At 35.7% G+C, this 11,267-nt stretch overlaps 1 protein-coding gene across 1 annotated transcript; it reads left to right on the top strand.

Annotated features, from left to right (window-relative positions):
• Positions 1 to 1,490: 1,490 nt before the first annotated feature.
• LOC126910782 (glycogen synthase kinase-3 beta-like) lies at positions 1,491 to 10,628 on the top strand. Its single transcript, XM_050694462.1, is given in 9 exon segments — positions 1,491 to 1,709; positions 1,980 to 2,063; positions 4,013 to 4,123; positions 4,211 to 4,321; positions 4,323 to 4,449; positions 5,221 to 5,318; positions 5,407 to 5,502; positions 7,474 to 7,765; positions 7,826 to 10,628. Coding segments are annotated over 9 exon segments (1,185 nt in total). The 5' UTR covers positions 1,491 to 1,496; the 3' UTR covers positions 7,879 to 10,628.
• Positions 10,629 to 11,267: the final 639 nt, after the last annotated feature.

Consider the following 11,267-nt stretch of genomic DNA (forward strand, 5'->3'; position numbering starts at 1 on the left):
GGCATTTAACGCATGCCAATACGTTAAATGCTTGTTAAAACCTATAAAGTTAACAAGCAACAATCGCTAATCGTCGTTTGGACGTCTGCCCACACACGTTTGCTCTTTAACAATTCGTTAACTAACAGGAATATAAAAACTTACGATCTCTTATCATAAAATTGGAATTGGGATCATTGAGTTTCAGATCTTTTGGAAAACGTACAAGGAGTCGAAACCAATTCACAGAAAGGCACAGTTACTATTTAGTACCTATATACGGATCTAATATTTTTTTATTACACATTTATTATTTTATCAACTTTTTAAATGGGGCTCCGATACCATTTTATTTTTAATAGTACTTAATAGCATTAAGTTTCACATGTTGTATTACTACCAGTAGCTACACACAGTTTGACCGCACATAGTTAGGATACCAAATCTACGCAGCTATTACCATATTAAATAGGAGCCACGTCAAATGATTTCCGCTAACGTGCGCATTCAATTCATCTGGCTCCTTTGTGTCCAAAATCTATATTTCGCTCTCTGGTTGTAGTCGTGGTGCTCTGAAGTGAGTTACCCAAGCGTAAACAACTGTGCCATGCGTCTAACCCCGTGTCGCATGCCGCACCTGCTATTTTCTCGTAAAAGTTTTTTCAACCTTGTGATAAATTGTGCTTATTCATAAGCAAGAATATCATTATATTCTGTGACCAATTCGCGACGTAGATCAGCTGTTTTCTGTTAGAGAAAGAAAAAATAGTAGGTTATTAATGTTTATATTATTTTAGAATATGGACGTAACTAAATCTTTAGTTCCACATTTGCTTGAAAAATGCAAATCTTATTCTAATATAGTTTCTGGTGTTTACTGTCTAAAGGGCCGAGCTTAGTTGAGAGTGCGCAGACTGACAATTAATTACACAAGAACAACTTGCACTTGGCCGGTTTTAATTGTCTGTAACCTTGTCACAAAAATTATCTAGACGGCCAAGATTTTTGTAACGAAAATGATTTATTTTTAGATAAATTGTAATCCATTAAAAACTCATAAAAAAATTAAAACCTAATGGATCATGGTAGACGTAATAATACTTACACTTTAAATACCAGTATAGACCTGGAAGGTTAGTTTTATTACTCAATTTAGTAAAGTCTTTTATAAATGGCCTAGAATTGCTTCTTTTGAAAGTCGTATATAGAAATTACTGGTGTTTAGATACTTTGTTACGAAGTAAATTACAATGATTCGTCCAGCAACGCTCACGCCACCTATTTATTACCGTCTGTGAAATGGATTCGTTTACGTCACCGCACCACTCAATTGCATTAGAGAGGCCATTCAAATAGTGCTAGAATTTCTTTTAGATTCTGTTTTTCTATGGGATTAGCTAGCACGATTTAATTTCTCGAACTGGAAATATTTTGAAATCAATTAAAATAATTATTTGTTACATAAGATGGAAAACACCCTTTACTCTAAATCCTGATGTCGAAGTGAAGTGTTTAAAATGGAATTTAATCATGTTTCAGGCAAGGACGGCTCAAAGGTGACGACTGTGGTGGCGACGCCGGGGCAAGGCCCCGACCGGCCACAGGAGGTGAGCTATGCTGACATGAAACTCATCGGAAACGGCAGCTTCGGCGTCGTCTATCAAGCCAAACTATGCGACACCGGCGAGCTTATTGCCATCAAAAAGGTGCTCCAGGATAAGAGGTTTAAGGTAAGTCCAGTGCAATTACATTTACCATCTATATTTATTCATTTATTGTAGTCACCAACGAAAGAAAATACTTTGGCTATTTACATTTCAATCATAATAAAACATCTCATTGATTATATCGTAGAGTATATACTATATAAAACTAGTTCAATTGTGTAGAAACACTTGTTAATATGCATGCATAGCTGGCGTGCTCGGCATGTTACGCCTCTAAGTTATTAATATATTAGTAGGACATTGTTAATTTACTAATAACGTCTTACATTACAGAACCGAGAACTTCAAATCATGCGACGACTGGAGCATTGTAATATTGTCAAATTGAAATATTTCTTTTACTCCAGTGGAGAAAAGGTGAGTGTTTTCAATGCAAATTGTTGTTCCTCTATATCTATTTATTTATGTGTCTAATAATTTTCTAGACTATTTTAATTTCTAGTAGTTTTGGATCTAACTTCTGGTTTGGACCCACTTACTATGAAACCCTCTATTTATAATATTATGTATCCAAGGGTCTACAAACTAGAAAGGAGATATCTCATTTAGCTTAATTGTTTGGTTAATATAATATTGTTTATTTTTTGTTTCGTTTTAATGTTAGGTTTGTGCTGGTAGTTCTTGCTTATGCGCATCATTTAGGTGTACTTTTTGGTCCACGTACTTATCCGTTGTTACTATGCAATGATTTTATCCAAAGATATTTATTGTGATATGAGACATCTCCTTTGAGCCCTATTTCTTCAATATGAGTAACTGATTTACTTTGTATTATGATGTGATCAAGTTACTTTTAGTCCGCTTTATTAAGGGTGTATTATTTGTGTGTTTTATTTGGGGGAAGGCGGCAGTGCCCGCAGCAGTGAGCTCAATGTTAAACGCAATGCAGTCTCTTGATGTCGCAGTACGTTTATGAATCAATTAGATTGTTGCGCTAGTGTGCTAACGCACAAATTAGGCCTTCCTATTCAGGCTACAATTACCGAACAATATTTTTCAGTACATATTGCACATGAGTAAGTTATGCAATGAAAAAATATCGGTCGGTAATTATATTATTGAAGCCTGTCAAACAGTTGTGTGCATACATGATTTGTTGAGAGCAACTCTTAACCACGTCATGAGCCGTAATCTTTCAGCCATGAGCTTCTACATCTGATCAGGTCGATGCCCACAATGTTCTTCCATCATCATCTCATATACTTAACTTGTTTTGTATTGCGTCATATAAGATGTGTTCTATGATTTAACTGATGCTTGCTTGATACATTTTGTTTTCTTACAGACAGCTTTAGTGTTTCATTGCCATGTACGTGGTTTATTTTGCACTCGCCTGTGAAAACAAAAATCTTTGTAACGCATTTACACGCACACTAAAATGTTGAGAATGTTTCTTTACCATCTGGTGAAAACAATTAATTAGATCGGATGTATATATCTAGAGTAATGTCTGCTTCGAACTTGTCCTTAATATATCTCATCTACCTATTTGTGAAGTAGTTACATTCATTAAAAAAACAAATATTGGTCGAAATACAGATACGAATCACAGATAAATAATGTAGCGTGCTAAATATCGAAATAAACCTTGACTCACCATATGCATAGAAAGGACATTTAAAAAATTAAGATCAGTCAAGGCAAATGTAGCTGCCATATCTATTTACTTGACCAAGATGCACGTGAAGGTTATTCACTGAACAGATTAGTACTGATGAATTCGAGAAAATAAAATACACGAGTGTTTTTTTGCTACTTATGTATGTACAAATTTTTAGAACACCTGTGTTTTCGCGTGTGTAGTTCAAGGTTTGAGTTTCAGCGGTAGATATCAGAGTTGTGTATGGCTAGAGCCAAAAACCTTTGGACAAAAGCCAACTTTGAAATTTACTCGCCTTGTTATAATATGTTATTTTTCAACTTTCCTACCTGAAGTTCGGGAAAGCTCCAAAATTTCCAGTTTTGACATTTCTTCCTTGCACCAGTTTTTTTACTGCATATTTTTCCAAAGTGTTATTTACACAATGGAAAAGTATTCCTATTGCGTTAGTTGTGTTTATATCATATTTTTAATATTTGTCTTTTCATATTTACATATTTTATTTGTAGTAAACGTTGATGGCCTTAAACATTATTAATATTAAAATATTATATATTTTTATCTCTTTTTTAATACTTTTTCTGCGAACGAAGCATTGTAACGAATTTTACAACTTAAATATCTCATTGTTATCAAGTACAAGTTGATGTTTAATGAGTATTGGATAAAAAAATATTTTGCTCACAAATTATCCTTTTTATTACAGAAAGACGAAGTGTACCTGAATTTGGTGCTGGAGTATATACCTGAGACTGTGTATAAAGTGGCACGTCACTACTCCAAAGATGAACAAACCATACCCATTAGTTTTATAAAGGTAAGTGGATTCAAGCAGCGGGCATAATAAACTGTGAGGTGTGTATGTCTTCCTGAATATGTGAGACTAATTTATGAATGTTTTCAGCTGTATATGTACCAGTTGTTCAGAAGCCTGGCGTACATACACTCGCTGGGCATCTGTCACCGAGACATTAAGCCACAGAACTTACTTCTTGATCCTAAGACCGGCGTACTCAAAGCTTTGCGATTTTGGCTCGGCGAAACATCTCGTTCGTGGCGAGCCTAACGTGTCCTACATTTGTTCCCGATACTATCGCGCTCCAGAACTCATTTTTGGCGCTATAGATTACACCACCAAAATCGGTAATTATTACATTGAATATTATTTATCTTCCAGCTGGGTAGCCAGTCATGTGGTAGTGATTTTGAAAGACGAAGTGCTCGCAGTAGAACTGCGCAGTAACAACGAAATTGACTTAGAAACGTCAATGTCTGATATAGATCAACAATCAGCACACTACTACATGTACCTATGTGTTGTATTGTAAGCAAGGATAAATTGTTATCTGGCCCCAGATTTGTATAGCATACCTTCTGATGCTATCGATACGGGAATCCTTAGTACAATTGTCATTGCGATCATTGCTCTTTACCATCCTCTGCAACAACAAAGCAACAACAATGTATGAGTATGACATATGACTTCATCCTTCAGACTGATTTGTCTCCAGATACATTACAATGAACTGAACCAAAAGCCTTTACACTCATTTTTTTGCCTTGACAGTCTCTTGAACATTAAAGATGTATTTGAGCTAGATTTTGTCTAAAGAATATCTGGCTGCGTCTAATAAATATTTACCAAGCTGTGTAGCTGAAACTGCTTGTGTAACCCCTAACATCTTGTGAGCAAATTCGATGATGAAAATCTTATAAAATAATGATGATATCAGCACATGTGCCACACCCTTTTGTTGCCTTATCCTGGCTTCTTCTAAAGCTACAACCTAACTCAGACAGGAGTACTCAAGAGTCTGTTAACGTATATTAGATATAATCTACGCATATACACGTAGTTAGTAAGATAGCACAACTATTTACGTATTTTTAATGTGTTTATTGTATTTTCCACAGACGTATGGAGCGCCGGCTGTGTAGTAGCGGAATTATTATTGGGTCAACCAATATTCCCAGGTGATTCTGGTGTTGATCAATTGGTTGAGATTATCAAGGTAAACTATTATTATAAACAAGTATTATTATTTTGTATTATAATTGGTATCTTACTCTTTTTAACACGTCAACTTTATTATTTTACAGGTACTAGGTACACCGACACGAGAACAAATTCGAGAGATGAATCCTAATTATACAGAATTCAAATTTCCACAAATCAAGAGCCACCCATGGGCTAAGGTAAAGTTTCGTGTACTATTATTAATTCAAATGATAATATTTTTATATTTTTCTCTAAAATTGCTTATAGGGCTAATAGTAGCCAGCTGAATCATATCGAACATAATATCTTACATAAAGATATAGCTCAGATAAAAATTAAACATTTTCGGGAGTCATAATACAAAAAGCTTACAAAATGTTAGGCGTTACGTATCCATGGCAACGTGCTGGTTTTAGTAAATAATTAATTTTATGGACGAATGGCGAATAGACATTAAAATTTTACAAGAATTGCTTAAAAAATATATATATTCCAGGTTGATCAAAATTTTGTATTATCTATTTAATTCCTTGATTTATACATTGGGGATAATTATGCAAGTAACGCATGATGCTGCGTGAGTAAGGGTTCCGTAGCCATTCGGAAGTCGGAACCGGGCACATAAAGAAGGGTGTAACATTTTGCTAATTTCCAAATTATCAAGGCTTTTTTCTAATTATTTATTAGTTTTTGGTTATTTTTAATTTAATAATCGTCTAATGCAAGAACACTATAGTTGTTTCTTAGTTTCAGCAAAATTTAGCTTCAGGTCGCGCATTCGGGAATGCACTGCGAGAATACTACGGAACCCTAAATTCAGGACTTCCTTGATTCATTTACATGTTTCTTCAAAAGTATTGACGTGTTTTCATATTACATAAATTATTTATTACGTTCATTGAGTACTGGGACGCTAGTCGATTAAATCAGTTGTCAAACCTTTCGTGAGATTTAACATTTTTGTAAAATCTAAGTTTAAACTCGCTTGTGCATATTTTCGGTATTGTAGTCTACCACTACAATCCCAAAAATGATTAAATTAAAACAATTAAAAGTTTTCTATAACAAATCAAACCATACCTTGCACAAAGGAGTTATGACTATGTCTAGCCACTTTGTAATTCAGCAATTTTTAAATCAATTTCTTTCCAACACACATTTATCCTAATCCAGCAATTTCCAACATGTTTGCCAAGTTCATATTGAGTGATGTTCATTATTAGAACAAGTACACCATACAAGTATCAGAAACCATTTCAGAGGATGTGACTACTGGTTATTTACAGTTAACAATATTGTGTTTTACAAGCATGACATAGGAGACTAAAAAGCGCGCGTCATTGCAGTTCATGTTGGAGCGTATGTCCACGCCCAAGTCTGCCACTGACCACCAGCGCATCCGAGTAAGATATCGCTCTGCGGGCTATCTAGATGCCTTCATTATATTAATCGTACTACAACAATGCTTATGTCTTTACAGTCAAATGATATCTACAATCCTCCAAATCAGGTTACAAAAATGAAGACATTTAGAGTAGATTTAGAACTTGAAAATAGCCGCGGCATGAGTTGAACAGAATGCCACATAAACTAATCAGAAGCTGTCTCTTACTGCAATTTGTTTGTTGGTGTTCAGTGTGCATTCGTATTGTGCGACTCTGTGCCAGTTTGTTTCTCACATTCACGTTCTAAAACTATTTATTATTTTATAAGCTTCTTTTTTCTTATTAAAACAAACATTTTCTTACAGGAACGAACTTGCAGCGTGGCACTTATCATTTACTTCTGTTATTTAAAATTAGGTTCCCACAGATTTTTCCGAAAACTTTAATAAAATTTAAGATATCATTATCCTCAAACCAAAGTTAAGAACGATTGAAATTCATATTATGTAGATACTTCCCAATAATATTTAGTTCCTAAGAGGATAATGGTTTGTTAGAAATGTGTTTTAAGTTTTCTGAAGAACTACACTTCCACTAAATTACAGTTATGTCATGAAAATCCAATCGTTGTTTCCTAACAATTAACATTGTAAATATTTAGCGTTATATTTTGCGTGTGTAATACTGAAAAGACAAGAATACTTCCAGTCGCTAACATAACGATTTGTTTGAGTGGGATGGCGCGGCGGCAGTGCGGTAGTACAGTGAGGTTGTGTGTGGCAGGTGTTCCGCGCGTGCACGCCGCCGGACGCGATCTCGCTGGTGTCGCGGCTGCTGGAGTACACGCCGGGCGCGCGCCTGTCGCCGCTGCAGGCGTGCGCGCACAGCTTCTTCGACGAGCTGCGCGAGCCCGCCGCGCGCCTGCCCAACGGCCGCCCGCTGCCGCCGCTGTTCAACTTCACGGAGTACGAGCTCAGCATCCAGCCGTCGCTCAACGACTTCCTGAAGCCGCGCGCGGGCGCGGGCCCGGCGCCGGACGCGGCGGCGGGCGCGGCGCCGGCTGACGACGCGCCAGGTACTTGCTCGGCCGAGCCGCGCGCGTAGGCGGCGGCCGGCCTCTAACGTGTGTGTGCAGGCGAGGCGGGCGGGCCGGGCGGGCCGAGCGGCGCCGCGGCGGGCGCGACCTAGACGCCGCGCCGCGCGCCACGTCGGGACCTCGCGCCGCACGACCAGCGCTCCAGCCCACACGCGACCTAGTGATAGTTACTTTCGTGTTGGCCATCGGGAAAATTACATGCATAATAGGTGTTTTCGGCGAGTAATCGTGTGATACTGTAGTGTAATTGTCGATAAAGCTTGAGCTGTCGTAGTCGGTAAGAAGGGTAAATCCGTTGTAGATTCTAAACCGTCGCGATGTGATTACTTTGTACTTTTGTAAGCTCAAATTGTCCCCTTATGTACATACCTTATACGCTGAGTTTGAATGTTTATTTAGTAAACGACAGATAATAACCGTCTGGATAAATTGTTTTGTTTTATTTTCATTTTAAAATCTCGTCAGATTCTGTCTCTTTTAAATGGTTTCGCTTATAAACTGTAGCCTTAATGTACTCGGTGTGAGACGTTTTTATCATAGAGAGAGGTTAGTCACCTGTTTGTTTCACTTGAATCACCTATCGAGGGGTAGCCACATGATACTTACCTTGCTTGGGCCGTGTAATCAGTAGGGAAGACATATTCAGTAGTGTATTAGAGTATTTATTGTTGAAAAGTATCACTAACTCAACAAACTTTACGAAGCGTATGCCTAGTGTTATTTCAACGATGAAACCTGGCAAACGAAATATTATGTTGCAACAATAGTACGCATTGTAAATTTTTATAACTAGCGTAAACTGATCTCTCAAGATAATTTATAATAATGATATGATATCTCAGAATATTTGTATAAACAATTCAGAGAGTATAAATTTTAGATGTACTACACATATATATTTGTTTTTGGCAACTTCTATGTTAAACATTTTTTGCTGTATTTGAATTATCCAATGCTGGATAAATGTAATGTACCTATTTAATAATAGCACTGTCGGTGTCCTAATTATAACGACATAGTTTTTGGATAATATTGTATTCTATATTCAATAAATGATATTTCTATTATATGAAATTTGTCATTGAGAACACTATGGTTATTAGTAGTCATTTATGAAACGATGTTTAAATAATGGTAAATTTCATTGTCATAGTTTTAAGTATTCGAGTAATTTCATTTTGCACTTCGATTTTGAATACAGTTACAAATTAGGAAAGGTTTAAAACTATAAGTATAGACTAACAAAATCTTTTCTTCATGGTGTAGAAGTAGCCTAAACGCAAAACTTATTGGTGTAATGTCGATTACCTCTTGCACCATTATTTAGAAAAACCTGGTGTTTTAAAATTCAGGCAACTGAGCACGATTTTATAAATACCTACCTTTAATATATAAATATTATATTTTAGTCTTATTTGGACCAACTCATGGTGACATGTCAACTGTGCATGAAAATATTGATTGACTCAAACACCTAATGAAATAACAGCAATCAATATTACAGTTAATTGTTACTTTCTGATCATAATATGTAGGTTCTTGAATATGTTTTCACTGTATTATTTACGCTCAGTATCTTCCGTTTCTGTGAATGGTTGATCAAGCATTATAAACATTATGGTGCGCATGACTGTTTTTATATTTAGTATAATATTTTTTTATATTTCGAAGCCAATGTATCTCGTATGTAATCGTCCTATTTAGCGCAATATTTTCTTATTCCATTGTCTCTTATCTGCAAATCAGTACAAATACACAAATGATTGACTGGACGACCCTACCACCGTCAATCATTTGTTTTTTTAATTATACACTATTTTTATTCAATTGTATGTTCAGAATTCCAATTGCCATGCACAGAATATTACGAATCCCATTTTTGTAAGAATACAGCGAAAACTTATTCAAAACCTTATAAATATTTTTAACTGCTTAGCCGATTCACTATAATATTAATTATTCATGTTTTTCTAGGCTTAAACCAGGGCCCCGACCATTAAAATAATTAATTATAACGTATCGTTGATTGTGTACCATGTTACAACAGGACAGTGTTGAACTCGGTCTTTCTACTCGATGGCGTCGCGGTGTTTAGGTGGTCCTTTTCTTGTTGCGCCGTGTCTATGCCTTTGTGAAGAATCGAGTTCATTGTTAGGTATGCCTGTAATTACTTATAAATTATTGTATTTTAAGATAAGCGCGCTGAAGCTGCGCTTCGCTTTGAAATCACATAATAGTGGATCTTAGTTTTTGTCGTTAAGGCTATTAATTTGCTGGAACACCCATATAATTCGTGTAAATATATTATAATTATCTTTATGGTACGACTCTTGAGTGACGCGTGCGCGCGTGTCGGTGGCAGCGGAGGGAGCGTGACGAGTGTCGCCACCTTACCGCAGCGGACTCAGTAAGAGACAGTAGTTTAGATATTACATGTATTTTATTAAGTCTATCTATCTAATATGAATTTTGTAATCGACGTTGCTTCTTAAGACCTCTGTGTAAAAAGTTATAAGACATACTAGTGACCTGAATATTTGAAGCGATGTTATTAAAATCTTTATCCCACTGAATTCTCACTTTCACGATTTGCGTGCACATTTACAACATGAGAATTTTCCGTAAAATACATAGTTCGAAATGGAGTTATGACTTATTATATAAATTATTTAAAGTAAAATTTTCTTATTACTGTAATATTAAATTTAATAGTGAGTGAAATTTGTATTTTGTTTTCATATTTGTTTTACTGAATTTAAATACTTCATAACCCTCATATCGTTGTTAGTTATGAATGAAAATAACATAATTATTAAAAGTAAATAATTAAATGAATAGTAAATATGGCTTTTTATTTTTCGTTAGATAAATAACTCCCAAATACCTAATTAATTTATCCAAAACATTAATCAAATAAATAAGATGACGTGATTAAAGAGTTATTCACTGCTGCATGTATCGCAGGTAGCTTCCAAGTTCAAATCATTGGGGGCGTCCTATAATAATTTATTATGCAGTGCAAACACTTTGTGGCTGACAAAGAGATGTGAATCTAAGGTTCGATTCCTACTGAAACAAATAAATGACAGGATGTCTGTCAGTGTTCATCTACAATCTACGCATCACTGAAAATAGCAGGAAGTGGACACTTTATTAGTGGACTATATTAACCTTGTGTTCTATGTGCTCTACTTATACTATTTCAGCGTTTAGGCTTTCAGTTATTTGAGCATTACGCGTCACTGAATAAAATAAAAATCCATAGAGAAACGTGTGACGAGAGGAGTCAACTGCAATGTTATTATTTATACAATATTGGAGCAGTTATTACAGTCATTATTAAAAATTCAGTTTTCTTTTATTGTAAAGTTGTTATTGACGGCATTTTACAAAATTTTATATTTTTAACTCGACTATTGTCTACCGATTTGGGTAACCACTAGTTTCGTGACACTGAAAACATTGACATTACAACAAATGA

The sequence above is a fragment of the Spodoptera frugiperda genome, chromosome 6 (assembly GCF_023101765.2).
Source record: "Spodoptera frugiperda isolate SF20-4 chromosome 6, AGI-APGP_CSIRO_Sfru_2.0, whole genome shotgun sequence".
In the NCBI taxonomy this organism is placed as follows: Eukaryota; Metazoa; Arthropoda; class Insecta; order Lepidoptera; family Noctuidae; genus Spodoptera; species Spodoptera frugiperda.